Below are 17248 nucleotides of genomic sequence, written 5' to 3'. Positions count from 1 at the left end.
TGAGAGGGAAGGGAGTATAAATGGAGCACAGAAACTATTCTTGATTTTGTAATGAGGGAAAGAAGGGAAAATGCAGTTTGTAGAGAAGGGATTTCTCTTTTGTGTGGGCCATTAGTTTTGCAATTTTGTTTTACATGCATGGTTCACTTGACTCCAGTGAAAACTTCAGTATGTAAGAATGGCAAGTTTTTAGGGATGGAGAAATGGCTTAGCGGATAAGTGCTTGCCTGTGAAGCCTGAGAACCCCGGTTCGAGGCTCAATTCCCCAGGACCCACGTTAGCTAGATGCACAAGGGGCGCACATGTCTGGAGTTTGTTTGCAGTGGCTGGAGGCCCTGGCGCACTCATTCTTTCTCTCTCTCTCTCTCTTGCTCTCGAACAAATAAATGAAAATAAACAAAAAATTATATATAAAAAAAAGAATGGCAAGTTTTAATACTCTAGGCTCAAACTGAGGCTAAGAAGTTAATAGGTATTCATAATCATGCATAGCTAAAATCCAGCATAAGAACTTGACTCTGAATCCAATGTGCTGAAATAGAATGTTTCTGAAGGGTGTGCTCTGCTTGGGCACTGGGCGGCGGTGGAGTTCCTTGTGAAGGCATTGCGACCTTATCTGGGGGGTTATGGGGAGACCCTGGGAGGTTTTATGCTGGGGAGTGCTATGTTTAAGGTAGTGTCTGATGGAAACAAATCTGGCAACAAGATGTAGGATGTGTTAGAAGAGACATTTCCGTGGGATAGACACTGAGGACAAAGCTTCAAACTGGGACATAGCTTTAAATACATAACCAATCATATGCTGAGAAAGTTATTTCCCCTGTAATTCTCCGGAACCTTGTTTGTAGTTCAGATGATCTCAGTTTGCTTTCTTAGTATGGTTTCCTTTTCCTTTTGCTTTTGTGATCTGCATTTGTGTCTGTGAGGGTATGTGTGCATATGTGTGCACATGAGTGGGGAGCCCAGAGTGCATTTCTGAGGTACCATTCCTCGAATGTCCACTTTTTTTTTCAAGGTAGGGTCTCACTGTAGCTTAGGCTGACCTGGAATTCACTATGGAGCTCAGGGTGGTCTTGAACTCATGGCAATCTTCCTACCTCTGCCTCCCGAGTGCTGGGATTAAAGGTGTGTGCCACCACGCCCGGAGTTTTTTTCTTTTTTCTTTTTTTTTTTGATATGGGTTTCTCATTGGCCTGTAACTCTCCAAGTAAACGAGACTGGCTGGCTCAGTGCGTGTCCAGGGATCTGGCTGCCTCTGCCTCCTCAGCACTGGGATTACATGTGTGCACCTCCCCACTTGGCATTTTCATGTGGGTTCTGGGGGACAAACTGAGATCCACGTGCTTATACAGCAAGCACTGTACTGAGCTATTTCCCCAGACTACTGGGATGGTTTGAAAAGCACTCAGATACTCTAACCTTCTGTTTGAAGAAAGAGAGGTCTAAGGCTAGAAATATTTGCAAACAACTTTATCTCCTTGGAACTGCATGTGTTTGCTCTGTTTCAATGGTTACTTTTCAGTGATAACATGTAGAATGCTTTTTCATTCATTGTTATTACAGAAAGTTTACTTTCAAATACATCTAAGCAAATAAGTCAAGTTAAAAAAAAGTTCAAATCAAGGGCTTAACAGTTAAGACACTTGCCTACAAAGTCAAAAGATCCAGGTTTGACTCCCAAGGACCCACATAAGCCAGATGAACAAGGTGGTACATGTGTCTGGAGTTCATTTGCAGTGGCTGGAGGACCTGGCATGGCCATACTCCCTCTCTCTTTCTCAAATAAATATAAAATAATTAAAATCAGGTTCGCCTCTGTGGGAGAAAATTTATGAATGTATATATTAATACATGACTAAATGTATACACTCAAGTTTGGAAACCAAATAGAAATTCGATTGCTGTAATAGTAATTGGGGCTTGTCAGGGTGAGATGACGGCAGGGGGACGAGAGAAGGAAAGGAGACTCTGATGTTTTAAGAGATTTAAGTGTCTGGGATGGGCTGGACATGGTGGCACACAGCTTTAATACCAGCTCTTAGGAGGCTGAGGTAGAAGGATCACCATGAGTTTGAGGACATCCTGGAGCTACAGAGTGAGTTCCAAGTCAGCCTGGGCTAGAGTGAGATCCTGCCTTAAAAAAAAAAAAAAAATAAAGACCTGGAGTGTGTCATTTCCCTAAGATTTTTTCTGCATCATTTCTCAGCAAATCTTGGGCTGCAGTAATGGGAAACACTAAAAGATTTATGCGCTACAGTGAATTTATTTTCTCAGGGCAGGACCCACCGAGATTGGGTAGCTTCGGGATGCACCCTCAGTGATTCATGGAGATGAGTAGTAGGCACTCAGCTTCTGTGTGTCCTCCGCCCTGGGCAGCCTTTATTTTCTCAGCCCCTGGTGCTGACGTGCTTTGAGGGATCCCACCTTGGTATTCAGTGTCCTCAGTTCAGCAAGAGACATCTCCTGAGCGAAAGGGTGGAAGGCCAGGGAACATTCCTCTGGAGATGCTGCCACACATTGTTTTTTCCTTCAGTATTCATTGGCCACAAGCATGCCCCACAAATCCTCCATAAACCAGATAATGCAAAAGGAGATGCAATGATCATACACTCATCTATATTAATTGGGGTCTATTTTGTAAGCCAAGGACGGAGACAATTTCTTGAAGGATAGAATTGTTAATAAGTCTAAAAAAAAAAAATTCGGCCAGTAGGGAGTCAACCATGTCTTTCCAAGTGCTCTGGAGAGCTGCAGTTTTTCACCCAATGCCAGTGGTTTTGAAATCCCTCAAATTCAATCCTTGCACATCGTGAGGAGTTCTCGAGGCTTGTGGTTATTTTTATTTCTGAAATGTTCACTTAGCTCTTCTCTCTGTGTGTTGAATTAAGGCGGAACGGAATACTTCCACTGCAAAATCAACTTCTGGCTTAGTGACGCACATTGGGGGTGCAATACGGAAAGTCTGAGAAGGCAAAAAAAAAAAAAAAAAAAAAAAAAAATTAGAGCCCTAAATCCTCAGAGAACCGAATATGACTTTCAGGGAAATGTGCTCAGCTAAGAATCCAAAACCTTGTTCCTACATTTCCCTCATCGGGTAGAGCCCCTCCTCCCTGTACCCAGGCTCTCATCCTCTAGCTTGTACAGGCTCCGGTGCCCGTTCTTATTCTCCTTGTTACCTGCATTATCTGCTCACTTCTCGGCCCTTCTCCTGCACTTACTGAGATCTTAGGCCCCTGTCTGTGCTCAGTTTCTGCCAGCATTAAGCCTCAACTCTGTCACATACAAAATCCAGTCAGCTGGCCTGAGTCTTCCAATTGCCACAATGACATCTCCACTATTGTGCGTCCATTCGTGTGCAAGGCCAGTGTCCTGACCTTCATGGGCAATAAATATGCCAAAGACTGCTTCTCATTGTGCCTACTCTTTTTTCAGGAAGGTGTCATTTATTCATTCCTTCATCATCGTCAGGCCCCTTGCCCAAGTAGATCTCATGTTCTGTAGTTGACTGAGCTACTCACCCCTCCCCCCACCCCATGCCATAAGCACTTCCACCCTGACGCTGGTGCATGCTGAGAAGTACAGGACCTGACTGACCTCTCTTGACATTCAGGGTCTACAACATCTGCTGCTTCCGGAAATTTCTCTCTTCCTTAGCCAGCTTCTTTATTCTAAATCTTCTTGGCAATTTCTTTGAACAGCTCCTATGAGCCTCACTCTCCTTCATAAGCAATCATGTCTTCTATTTCTTGGAGGAACTTAAACCTTTCAGGCAAAAATCTTTCAATAAACCTGCTTATTCCTACATCTATTCTTACATACTTTTCTAAAGCTCAGAGAATAGAGTCTTTAATGTTCAACTTTATTTATTTATTTTTGGTTTTTCGAGGTAGGGTCTCACTCTAGTCTAGGCTGACCTGAAATTCACTATGGAGTTTCAGGGTGGCCTTGAACTCACGGCGATCCTCCTATCTATGCCTCCCGAGTGCTGGGATTAAAGGCATGTGCCACCATGCCAGGCTTACCTTCAACTTTAAATTGTTCACCTGTGCCCTTGACTCTGGACCATCACCTTTATTTCGAATAACATTCCCATGTTCTCTTGCATCTTTGGTCTTTCTTCAATTTCTCCTCAGTCTATCAGTGAAGAGATTTAATCTCTGATATTCCAAAAACTAAATTGCACTAATTCTGAATTTAACTCCCAGTCCCTTCTAGCTGCAATACAAATATTTTCTTGCTGCTTTTACCCAAAATTAACTAAAAATAGTGGTTGATGTTTATTAACTTTGTTTTCCAATCCATCCTCCTCCATCTATGTCTGAACTCATTGCACTATGGTTTCAGTCCCTGCTAACATTCTGATGACACTGTCATTAGGTTACTTGCAAAACGTGGAATTCGCTGGATGTTTCTGAGCCCATGTCCTTCTTGGATATCTTTGTTGCCTTTAACATTTGCTGTCTTTCTTCCTGAGCCACCAAATCTCCTGCTTGTACAAGTCCGTGTTCCTCTAACCGTCCCCATATGCTCATTGCTTTTCTGCTTCCACCTGAGTCTGTTTGCTTTACGCCCATTGAAGGGACGTGTTTCCCAGGTTTCTGTCCTTTGCTGAGCTTATCATTGGGATGCTAGGCTATCTCCTTATTTCGCCTCTTCCATAATGATGACCCAAAACTATGATCCTCGCCACAGCCCTTTCCTTTGAGCAACAATATACAAGCAACTGTTCATAAATGCCACCAGCGGAGGCACGTTCAAAGATGAATTCATTCATATCCACCCTACGCCAAGTCAGACATGAATGAGGGCAACATCCTTGATCCTCCTACTCATGATTCATATCCAAGTCTTATGTGTTTTATTTTCAGAATTAACCTCAGTGTGTAGCCTCGATTGTACTGCCACAGCTCGACATCCTCAGCCCGCACCCAGACTCCTTGCCTCCAGCCCCTTCACTTAGGTGGATGCCTTTCAGAGGATAGATTCAGAAGTCAGACTACCTGAACTTGAATCTTACTTCTGCCACTTAGCAGCGGAGTGCCTTGAGCAATTTACTTAACTGCTCTGTACCTTTTTAATCTATAAAGAGAAGGATAATAATAAGGGCTGGAGAGATGGCTTAGCAGTTAAGGCATTTGTCTGCAAAGCCTAGCGACCCAGGTTCGATTCTCCAGGTCCCATGTAAGCCAGATGCACAAGGTGACGCATAGGCCTGGAATTTGTTTGCAGTGGCTTGAGGTCCTGGAGTGTTCATTCTCTATCTCTCTCCCTCTCTCTGTATCAAATAAATAAAATGTTAAAAAAAAAGAGGACAATAATAGTACTTATTTCCTAGACTTGTTGAGGCCATTAAATAAGTTCCTTCACTCTAATGTGTCGAGAGCAGGGCCTACCAAAGATGTCTTACTCTACCCAACCATTCCCTCTGGCCTTATGCTCCAGTTACATCAGCATATGGGCAGCTTGCCGCCGTGTGTCTTTCATGTGCTCTGACCACTTGCATGGTTAGTTAAGACTCTGCTAGCCAGAGTGCCTTGTCTAGGCATCTGTTCTTGCTCCTCTATCACCTCTTTTATATTTTAGAAGCGACTTTAACTTTGTTTATATGTTTTTCTCTCCCAGCAGTTCAATGAAAGGCGGGACCCAAACTTACTTATTGTAGCTTTGGTTCCCAGCGTGCCAATTGCTGTTTACCACTTATGATAAATATTTACCAAAAATAAGGAGTAGCCAAAGAAGCGAACAACTATTTATTTCATATCTTTTTTACTTGGATACCTTAAGATTTAATAATTGCATTACGCTATTTGATTTGTATAGAAATTTACTTCTAGAATTTACATGTAGATATTGTCTGATAGCTTCAATTATGTCTGAGAAGTGTAAGATGAGAAGTGGGTACATCAGTGCTCACGAAATTGGGACTGCTGGAAGAGAGCAAGGGATTTGGGAAGAATGAATAATGTTTAAACTGGGTGGACATGTTCAATTACATTCAGGAGAAATAAGCTCTGTTGCATACTGGAGTGACTAAAGATAATGTGCAGAAGAAAAGATTCTGAATGTTCTACCTACAAAAAAAGGATATATGAGGAGATAGATATGCATCAACTCATTTGTACCTCACTCCATGCATACCTGCACTGAAAATCACTTCTGCATAAATGGACTTTTTTTGCATATTTTTATTTATTTATTTGAGGGGCAGATAGAGAGAGAAAGAGGCAGATAATAGCAAATAGGTGCTCCAGGGCCTCCAGCAACCACAAACGAACTCCAGATGCTTGTGCCCCCTTGTGTATCTGCCTTATGTAGGACCTGGGGAACTGAGCCTTGAACCGGGGTCCTTAGGCTTCACAGGCAAGCACTTAACCTCTAAGCCATCTCTCCAGCCCAAATGGGCTTTATTTTGATATAAACGTTAAAAACGATTTTTAAGTTGGCAAGACAAATGAGAAAGGGTAAAGAAGAAGTTAAGGGAGGAACAAAAGTGATTCTCATTCTTCAGTCTCTGCCTTGGGACTCAATCCTGGTGAGGGGCCGGCTGGCGTGAGGGATGGAGAGGCAGGCCCCTGCTGCTCGCCATCGCCTCATGCTTGCCGTCCGGGCCACACTGTGGACTGGGGCCTAGCTTTCCTGGAAGGGAGCAGGGTGGGCTTTGCCTCTGAATATTGCAGCTGAGGGTTAAGAACATTGGGAGTTGGCTGCTCTTGGGTTCTATACCAGAGAACGTGAATAGGATGCTCCCCTCCCTCTCTTTCAGGGGTCAGCTGAAGCAACCAGAGCGTTTCGGTTGTGCCCTGTCACAACGGTCACCAAAGTCGAGCAGGTTCACAAAGTCAGCTATTGAGGTCTGCTTAAGAATGCCTATGAGGGCCGGAGGGATGGCTTAGCAGTTAAGGTGTTTGCCTGCAAAGACAAGGGACCCAGGTTCGATTCCCCAGGACCCACGTTAGCCAGCTGCACAAGATGGCGCATGCATCTGGAGTTCATTTGCAGTGGCTGGGGGCCCTGGTGCACCCATTCTTTCTCTTTCTCTCTCTCTCTCTCTCTGTGTGTGTGTCAAATAAATAAATAAATAAATAAATAAATAAATAAATAAATAAATAAAATACTTAAAAAAACCTAGAAATTATTAAAAAATAAAGTATGCCTATGATTGCCTCCTCGGGATCTAGAGTTAATTTATATGTAATGCAAATGTATCCATTGTGTGACTGTTAGGACTGTTGCCACCTAGGCCATAAGTCATCTGGCTTAGCTGTATAACTTGGGTGTCTACGGTTTGCCCAGAAAACACTGATAACCAAACCATTTTACCACATCACCCTCTAGTGGCCAGAAGCCTTTCTTGTCTTGTCTTGTCTGGGTCTTTTGAACACTATCCCTATAGAAAGTGTGGCTGAAGCTGGGCATGGTGGAACACGCCATTCATCCCAGCAGAGGCAGAGGTAGGAGGATCGCTGAGAGTTCGAGGCCACCCTGAGACTACAGAGTGAACTCCAGGTCAGCCTGATCTAGAGTGAGACGCTACCTTGAAAAAAAAAAAAAAAAGTGTGGCTGAGTCCTGGAGATTAATGGCACATCAGAGAGGATTTAGTTTATCATCAGACACCAGACTGGCCCTTACCTGAGAGAAGATGCCTCCTCTGCCCACAAGGAGTCCCATGTCTTTGCAGTCCTCATGGATTTGATTTACTTCTTTACGTGGAAGAGGCTGGCAGCTTATCTGTGGATACATAAAAAAAAAAAAAAAAAAAAAAAAAAGTTTTCTGTTTGGTGTCTGAATGGTTAGAAGAATTATTTCCCAAACGAGAGGGGAAAAAAACCACAGAAAAAAAAAACGCAACAGAATTCAAACACTCAATGTTCCTGTAATTAAATGAAGCTGTTAATTGCTGGTCAGAAATCTGGAGGATTGTTAAAATTATTTGCTTCTCTTCTACTTTGTTCCAAATTCCCAAGGACAAAATGAAATTCCTTGTGTGGTTATCCAGTGGATCCTGGCTGTGTTAATGTCCACTTTGGGAATTTGGATTTTTAGTTGCTGACTTTGGAATCTGCTCTGTGCATATTGAAATCCTCCTCAGCTCTTTGCTGTGTTCTGCTTGAATGAGAGCTCATTTCAAAGCCCAGGAGGTGGCTTAGTTGCACAAGGGCACAAGCAGACAAACTTTTCCCCTAGCCACAGCATGGCCAGAGAGTTGAGGTAGAGCTGATCTGCCCTCATCTTCTCTGTGGAATTTGTTTTCCTGTTTCCAAGACTTCATGATAGGGAAGAAAGCAACAGGGAGTCAATAGGTTGTGTCAGGTCTTTAGGCATCTGGTATTAGTCCCCAGCTAGGGTTCAGGCCTGTCAGTTCCCCTGTGGTGGACATTGGGCTGGTAATGGCATCTTTCTTTTGTGTGTCTACCCCCTTCTCAGTTTGTGAGCACAAATACTTCCCTCCAATTTTGTCATTTCAAGTCAGACGGAACCTGAATCTGGAAGCCTTTCACACCAAAGAGATCTGGGCCTCATGTTAAGCCAAGTTAGAATATTTGCATTTTTAAAATGTTCCTTAGATGGCTGGCCTGGGAATGCTTCCAGCTCTCAGCCAGTGAGCCTTCAGTGCCCGTATGGCCCTGGCCTCCACAGACCAGTCTTAGGGAGCCTCAGGCTGGTTGGGCTCTTTGGATTTGCACATATAGGCCACGACCCTGCTCTTGAGTCAGCCCTTGTGGTAGAGGACAGCTCCCTTCAGTGTGCTCTGCCTGGTTCTTCTTGCCTCCCAGGGCTTCCTAAACACTTCCCTGTGGGTCTTGACATCTCTTCTAGCTTGGCATCTCCTCACCAGTTCCAGAGCTAACTCTTGCTCCAAATCCTTCATTCCTCTTAAGGTATCAGTCAGTGTCTGAGAACACAACGTGACAGTACTCTTGAGAGACGTCTGCTTTTTTCTTCCCCCCAATGTTCTAAAGCTTTGAGATATGGAAAATAACATTCTTTCTGACTGTTGGATAATAGGGACCTGGTATGTAGGGAAAGACTATTCAGTTCTCATTGACCCAAAATTCTACCATGCGTCCTTGCTTGCCTCTTCGGTCCTCATTTATTGCACGGGGAAGCCATTCCGCCCTATCCTCACTTCAACTGCCATGCATACTTGAACATCTTGTATTTCATAGGAAAAAGCCAATCATCAACGGGGCGAGACCACAGGGCAGCCTGCTCATGTTCTGTGTTCACGCTGTGTGCCAATTGCTTAATAAGGAAGTCGGCATGTTAGTAATTAAACTATATGCTGTTCTGGGTTGCTGCAACCACAGGCATCTGGTTTGAAGTGTTACGTGGGCCCCAAATCAATCCATAATTGAGACAAATAAATCTGTTATTTATAAGATACTCAGATGCCTGAACTAAAATTTTTCTAAAGGAGCTCATGAGGCACTGAGTGGTGGAGGAATCTTCCACAGGGATCGAAGTGGGAGGCCCCGAGTTGGGGCAAGCATTACGTAGCAAGATGGATGCACACCTGGACCTTAGGAAAGACTTGGACATCCATAGATAAAGACACAGAGAGTGCTTCCCTCCATGCTGGTGGAAAACTTGAGTGACATTTGGATGCAGGACATTGAATGGAGGAGCTGGGACCCAAATCTAGGTGGAGACTAGACTTAACATGCTGGAGAGATAAGAGAGGAAAAGCTCAGCCGGGCGTGGTGGTGCACGCCTTTAATCCCAGCATTCGGAGGCAGAGGTACGAGGGTTGTTGTGAGTTCAAGGACAGCCTGAGACTACAGAATGAATTCCAGGTCAACCTGGGCTAGAGCAAGACCCTACCTCAAAAAGCAAAGCCAAGCAAAACAAAATAAAGAAAAAAGAAAAAGAAAAGAGGGAAAAGCTCATTCCATAGCTATGTTTTATAACCTATTTTGTTTTCTCTTTATTATAGTTTGAATATCTTTACTTTTTAATTTTTTATTTATGGGAAAGAGAGAGAGGGAGAGAGAGAAAAAATGGGCATGCCAGGGCCTCCAGCCACTGCAAATGAACTCCAAATGCATCTGGCTTATGTGGGTCCTAGGGCATTAAACCTGAGTCCTTTGGCTTTGCAGGCAGGAACCTTAATTGCTAAGCTATCCCTCCAGCCCATGGTTTGAATATCTTTCCATGTTAAACATATATCCATCCAGTAGTAGGAGAGATGGATAATGATTAATTTGTTCTGTACTAATTGCTATTTGGGAAGACACTGATGTTTTACAATGACAATGTTCTTGTAAACATTTTTACTCATAAGACTTTGAACACACAGAAATTGGCTTCAAATAGCCTCACCCCTCCTCTCATTAAACATTCCTTTCTGGAGGCTAGGCTTTGAGGACTATAAGTATCATTGAACGATCTTCTCGGGTGAGAACCAGGATGGGCATAAATTTGTCTTGAGTCACAAATTGAATATATATAAGTTTATAAGTTGGAGGCCCCCATCTCATTCTCATTTATTTTTTCTTCCTGTTGTCCCCTGCAGCTTTCAAATCTTATATAAATATTATAGCTTTTAGAGAAGAGTCTTTTTTTTTAATTTTTTATTTATTTATTTGAGAGCGACAGACACAGAGAGAAAGACAGATAGAGGGAGAGAGAGAGAATGGGTGCGCCAGGGCTTCCAGCCTCTGCAAACGAACTCCAGACGCGTGCGCCCCCTTGTGCATCTGGCTAACGTGGGACCTGGGGAACCGAGCCTTGAACCGGGGTCCTTAGGCTTCACAGGCAAGCGCTTAACCGCTAAGCCATCTCTCCAGCCCTAGAGAAGAGTCTTATATCCATGATATGGTCTGAATAATACAAGAAGTGAGCATCATTCCATCTGAAGTAAGACCCAAAGAAGAAACCGCATGAGAGAAATGTGGATCCCTGTGGGGAAGAGCCAGGACCTTGAGGCTGATCTGAGGACACCTTCCCATGCCAAGATTTCCCTTGTACTATCTCCTCAGGGGAGACCCAGCTTTGCTGCTGTGCAAGAAAGGCATGACTTCCTTCTGCTATAGGTTCTAGAGTTTGCAGCAAGCAGCCATGGTAACAGCAGTGAGCGAGAAGAGGATTTGAGAGGCATGACAAAGAAGGCATCCAAAGGAAGAGTTACAGATAATTTTGTGAGACTCCAGCTTAATAGTGGGGGGCGTGGAGGTGTTTGGGAAACAGAAGCAGTGATATTTGGATGAATACTGCTAAACTCAATTGTTGTGTTGAATCCAAATCCTCAGTGAAGTTCATCTCTCCCTAATTTAGCTGACTGAAATTCATTCACAAGCAAACAAACAAGTAGGAAATCCAATACACCTTTTAATCCCCTCATTGCAAACTTTGACCTATACCCATTTCCTGACCCTTTTTTCTTTATTTCTACTAGTTCTCTGGACACATGCCCTTCCCAAATAACTTCCTTACTTGCCCAGATTTCCACATCATTCTCCTTTTTTTTTTTTTTTTGCCTGATCTTGCAAGAGCAGAATCACAATCCCCTGTTTCCAAATTCTCCCCCTTACTTTCCTAGACTTCTCCATGATCTTGCACTTTCTTTTTATACTCAGCACTCCCTGCTAGTCTCTCTAGAGCTCTGCCAAGTCTTGCCACCCACTGCGGTTTCTCCTTGAGAGTGAGCAAGGTAGGAAGCATCACACGAGAACCTACCTTGTCCTGCACCATCTCTATCCCTATCATGAGGCCTTTGCCTCTGACATCTCCAATGATGTCAAACTCATCCCTCAGCTTAGCAAACTTCTGTAACATGTAGGTACCGACATCTTGACTATTTTCCTGTAGATTTTCTTCTTTAATCACCTGTTGAGAGAAAGATCCAAATGAATTTACAGGGGAAGGTTCTAAGATGCTTAAAAAAAAAAACCCCAAAATAGATCTACCATATGATCCACTACACCACTTCTGGACATATACCCTAAGGACGCTACACTTTAATATGGAGATACTTGCTCAGCCATGTTTATTGTTGCTCTATTCACAATAGCTAGGAAACAGAATCAGATCAGATGCTCCTCAGCTAATGAATGGATATTGAAGATGTGGTACATATACACAATGGAGTTTTAGTCAGCTGTAGAGAACAATGAAATTATGAAATTCATAAGAACATTGATGGATCTAGAAAATATATATAATAAGTGGGGCAACCCATGCTCAGAAGGACAAACATTGCATATTCTCTCTCATATGTAGATCCTAATTTAGAGGTTTTAGATTTGTAAAGCCAGATGTGGTGGTGCACGCCTTTAATCCCAGCACCTGGCAGGCACAGGTAGGAGAATTGCTGTGGGTTCGAGGCCACCCTGAGACTACAGAGTGAATAGCAGGTCAGCCTGGACTAGAGTGAAACCATACCTTGAAAAACAACAACAACAACAACAAAAAGTTTTAGATTTGTATAAGTTGGAGTAAGTCAGCAGAGGCCAGGAAGCTAAAAAGGAACCATGAAAGGGGAGGGAGAGAGTTGTTTTAGGGGAGGGGACAGGAGATACACACTAGATATGTAAGTTAGAGGGGCTGGATACTGGGGGTAGAAAGGTTTAAGTGAGGTCAGGGGAGGGGAATGGAGGAGCAGAAGAGTTGAGGAACTATTAACCAAAATTAAAGACCTTGTGAAAAAGCCACAGGGGAAATAAAAAGCCACAGGAAAACATAGTCCTTTGTTAGCTAATTAACAAATATAATTTTAAAAAAGAAAGAGTTTAGGAAGAAGTACCCTTTAGAGGTAGACAATGCTGCTTCCAGAAAACAGATGTTGTTACAGGAAAAACTCAGTGGTAGGAGTGGGAAACCTCCCAGTGAGTTGTTGGTTGGGAGGCCCCAAAACAACACAGTTTATTGCCAGTGTGCTTGGTTGACAACCAGAATAGATGGCATGATTTTATTGTTGAAGACACCACATGCCTTTGTTGCATGACACTGAGCATTCAAGCTATGACTGAAGTTGGAAGCCTCCTCCTTGCTGGCTGTCGTAGTGAAGGAAAGTGCTCTGCAGGCTGTTAGGGAGACAAGTCATCTCTTGTCTTACAATAATATTACCCAGTGGTAGATCCAGCATGTATGCTGCACAACTGGCCAGTCAGGCAAGATGTGCTCACTGGTGCAATGGTGGTATTACTGTTATGTGGGTAACCAATTGCTCTCTGATTGGATTTGAGGCCCACTTCATAGGAGGGAATTCATGTCTTATACTGAAAGCCTAGTCAAAAGTCTATGGTCATAGGCCTTAGATGAGGGAAGCAACTACTGTTTGGCTAAATGGATATGTTGTGCCTATCAAATTGCCTTCTAAATATTTATATTTATTTCCATAGATTAGTTCTGCTCTCAATTTTGGACAGAGAACCTTCTTTAGTAGATGATGGTGAATACTGGGGAGACTAAAAAAAAAAATCAAAGTGCTGAGAATAAGTGACTGTTGAGTGCTCAGCACTAAATAAGACGTTTCTATAACATCCTCCAAGGCTTGGGGAACATGGTGGAAGAGAGGATGGGAAGAATGTAAGAGTGAGAAGATGAGGAGGAGTGCTTTGGAACTGTCTTCCGACACGAAGTGACCATTGCATTCATGACCTCATAGAGGGTGTCTTTTCTGGAACCTGTACAATCCTGGGCCCATCAACATTTCTATATGGATGATGAAAAAAGGCCAAAAGATATGAAAATGAAAGAGAAACTAGTTAGAAAGAAGAAGGGGGTTCAGTGAATGAGGAACAGGGGTGAAGAGATTAAAAAAAATGTAAGCAGAGGAGGTTATGATAAAATGCATTATGTATATGTATGAAAATTGTCAATATAAAGTTCTGAGGTGGACTGAAGAGTACACAGAGATAATGATCCATGGCCCCCTTTATAGTAATGTAACCAGACACATGGAGCCCAGAGCCAAGCCTCCCATGGACATAACATGGGCTACACAAAGATCTGCTGTGATACATGAAAAAGTTTTGGTAGAGGCATTATGTCTCTCTGATATAATGTCCACTGCAGGGTTCACTAAGAGTTTAGGAAAAAAGATAGAGTGCATTTCACTGCCAGACTTGGCTGAGAACTGTGATTCAAGGGAGGAAAGGATAATTGTTCTAAGCCAGAAATTGCACAGGTTCTTTTCCTAGAGGGGATAATGACCTCCAGCCAGGAGCCTTAGTCAAGACAAAACTCTCATGGTCAGGGTACACTAGTTGTAGGGTCCTGGTCTCTTTAGCTGAACAGAGACCCACGTGCACCCATAGCCAAGGTACTTGAAGCTATGAAAGGATTTTCACCTACGTTCCACTCACAATGGACACTTGTGGTTCTTGATGAGCAATGTGAAATGTTTGTTCTGCATCAATGCTTAGCTAATAATAACTGCAGGATTCCAGGCCAGTCTTGATGCTTTAAAGATCTATTGATTAACCTGATCCCTTGCTACCATTTAAATTGGTCAAGATGACATAAAACTAAAATGAAAAAGGAAAAGAAGTTGGTAATGTCAACAAAATGAAATAAATGTCATATTTCTACCCATACTTTCTCATCTCATGATTGAATTATTTGAAGATAATTGTTTAATTATCAAGGACAACTTTTACTTCTTTATTCCTAATTAAAATATTATAAACCTAATTCCTGAATAGGTAACATGATACCCATTGTTCTAAAAGAAAGTATAAAAGTATATATAGTAGAATAATTCTTACTGACCCCTAATCTTAGCGAAGTTTCTCTTCCTACAAATTGAGCTTTTAAACTCATTGGACATTCATCCAGATATATGCTATACTTATTTTTTTTTAATTTGTATTTATTTATTTGAGAGAGAGAGGGGCAGACAGAGAGAATGGGTACGTACACCAGGGCCTCCAGCCACTGCAAATGAACTCCAGATGCATGTACCACCTTGTGCATCTGGCTTATGTGGGTTCTGGGGAATCAAACCTGGGTCCTTTGGCTTTGCAAGCAAGTGGTTTAATCACTAAGCCATCTCTCCAGCCCATATACTATGTTTATTTGAGAAAATGATATTATGCTATTATGCCTTTTGGTAAGGACATTTCATAAAATGCATAAATAGGCTAAAATCATGTTAACTCAATGGGATTAGGGCTAAACAGTTGTTCATAGTAGCTGCATTATTCAACTGTAATCAGATAAAACTTAAGGTTATAATTATTTTGATTTGATAAAAAGGGAGAAAAGCACATATGACAAGGCCAAAATTAAGTTAAAAAGGTGAATAGCAGGGCTGGAGACATGGTGCTTACCTGTGACGTCTAAGGACCCTGGTTCGAGGCTTGATTGCCCAGGACCCTGTAAGCCAGATACACAAAGTGGCACATGCATCTGGAGATCGCTTGCACTGGCTGGAGGCCCTGGTGTGGCCATTCTCTTTCTCTCTCTGCCTCTTTCTCTCTCTGTCTGTCACTCTCAAATAAATAAATAAAAATAAACAAAAAAAATTTTTAAAAAGGTGAATAGCATTTAGTAATTGTTGTAGTCAGTTTCACATTGTTGGGATGAACATCCAAACCAGACACAGCTATAGGAAGAAAGGATTAGTTTACAGGACCAGGGGAAGTTCCATCAAATGGCAGAAGAGGCTGGCTCCCATTCATCAATCCAAGCAGAGAGAAACCCCACCAAACAGCCAGCACCATCAAGCCCAACACCATCCAAAAAGCAACAAGCAGCAGGGATCCCACCAGAGCTCATACCTCCCTGCACACACACCTATGGGCTGGAAATCAGATCTGTCCCTAAACACACCTTTGGGATGGACCCCAGGATCTACCCCAGTGACACTTCCTCCAGCCAGGTGGTTGGAGACATGAGTTGAGACATGTATTTAAGTCATATATTTCCTATGCATGTCTTATCTACTACTTCAAGCACTCAAAGTGGAGCTTAAAACGGGGTCACTAATTACAAGGAATCTACCTTAACTTAATAAATTACTAACTAGCCATCCACTTTATGAATGCAATGTGCTAGAGTTCTGATAAAATATGTGGTTTAGAAATGGCTCCTTTGTCAAATGAATGGTATTAATGTGAAGGCCAGGACAGACCTGAAGCACAGCAGATCCAATGGCGCAGGCTAAGGGGCTTCCTCCAAAGGTGTTGAAGTGCAGTATGCGTTTGGCCAAAGATTTGGCAATCTCTAGGGTAGAAAATAAAGACGGGTAGAGTGACACATTCCTACCCTCCACCTCCCATCACACCACTGGGATTGCATTCACTTTCACAATATGAATGGCAACAAATGACTTCATTCTTTGCTTACCTAGGAGATATTATGGTCTAAGTTGTATGCCCCTCAAAATTTGCATAGTGAGTCATTAGGCCCAAATGTGACTACCTTTGGAGATTGTACCTTTAAGGGGAAATTCACGTTAAGTGAATCAGAAGCCTTGAGCTCTAATCCACAGGACCAGTGTCCTTATGACAATGTGAGATCCAGGTCTGCTCTTCGGTTCTCTTCCTTGGGCTTGTCAGGAATGACCATGTGAGGATGCAATGAGAAGGTGGCCATGACTAAGCCAGGAGGAAAAGCCTCACCAGAATCCAGCCCCGCCGGCACCTTGATCTCGAACTTCTACCCCTTCTGATCTGTGAGAACATCTATTTCTGTTGCTTATACCACCCAGTTTGTGCATTTTGGTTCACCAGTCAGGGCTGACTAATACGGCAGATTAGAAAAAATAGCTTATTTACTTATTGAGAAGTTTGATAACAATTTTTTTTTAATCAGGGGAATTCTTTTGGCTTGATAATAATGCTTTATTTTATAGCACTTTATTATTTTTAGAATATTTTCAGTAAAAAAAAATGGAGAATAGTAAAAAAAAAAAAAAACATTGGCCACTATCATTTATAAGAGCAGTTGGCTTTGTTTATGATCACAAAGCATAAGCATGTCTCAGGGGAGTTTTTTAATATTAATTTTTTATTACAAAATGGGTTTCACCATGACATCTATGTGTCCATATATCATATTTGATGAACAATGTATCTGAACCAGAAAATACCTTAAAATTTGACTTAGAGGAGTTTATATAGTCTCTTCAATCAGCCAAATTAAAAAAAATTGTTTATTTTTATTTATATATTTGAAAATCACGGACACAGAGAGAGAACGAGGCAGATAGAGAGAGAGAGAGAATGGGCATGCCAGGGCCTCCGGCCACTACAAATTAACTCCAGACGTGTGTGCCTCCTTGTGCATCTGGCTAATGTGGGT

The 17248-nt window shown here is 42.5% G+C and overlaps 1 protein-coding gene across 1 annotated transcript in view; it reads right to left on the bottom strand.

Annotated features, from left to right (window-relative positions):
- Window positions 1-2243: 2243 nt before the first annotated feature.
- Agxt2 (alanine--glyoxylate aminotransferase 2) overlaps window positions 2244-17248 on the bottom strand; it is a 53279-nt gene continuing 38274 nt past the window's right edge. The window contains exons 11-14 of the mRNA XM_045132855.1: window positions 16077-16168; window positions 11678-11827; window positions 7631-7729; window positions 2244-2962 (exon numbers count right to left, since the gene is read on the bottom strand). Of these exons, the coding sequence (XP_044988790.1) occupies window positions 2855-2962; window positions 7631-7729; window positions 11678-11827; window positions 16077-16168 (449 nt within the window). The 3' untranslated portion in view covers window positions 2244-2854. The remainder of the gene's footprint in view (window positions 2963-7630; window positions 7730-11677; window positions 11828-16076; window positions 16169-17248) is intronic.

This window comes from Jaculus jaculus, chromosome 13, assembly GCF_020740685.1.
Source record: "Jaculus jaculus isolate mJacJac1 chromosome 13, mJacJac1.mat.Y.cur, whole genome shotgun sequence".
In the NCBI taxonomy this organism is placed as follows: Eukaryota; Metazoa; Chordata; class Mammalia; order Rodentia; family Dipodidae; genus Jaculus; species Jaculus jaculus.
The sequence above is the reverse complement of the archived record's forward strand: the minus strand, read 5'-3'. Positions and strand labels throughout refer to the sequence as shown.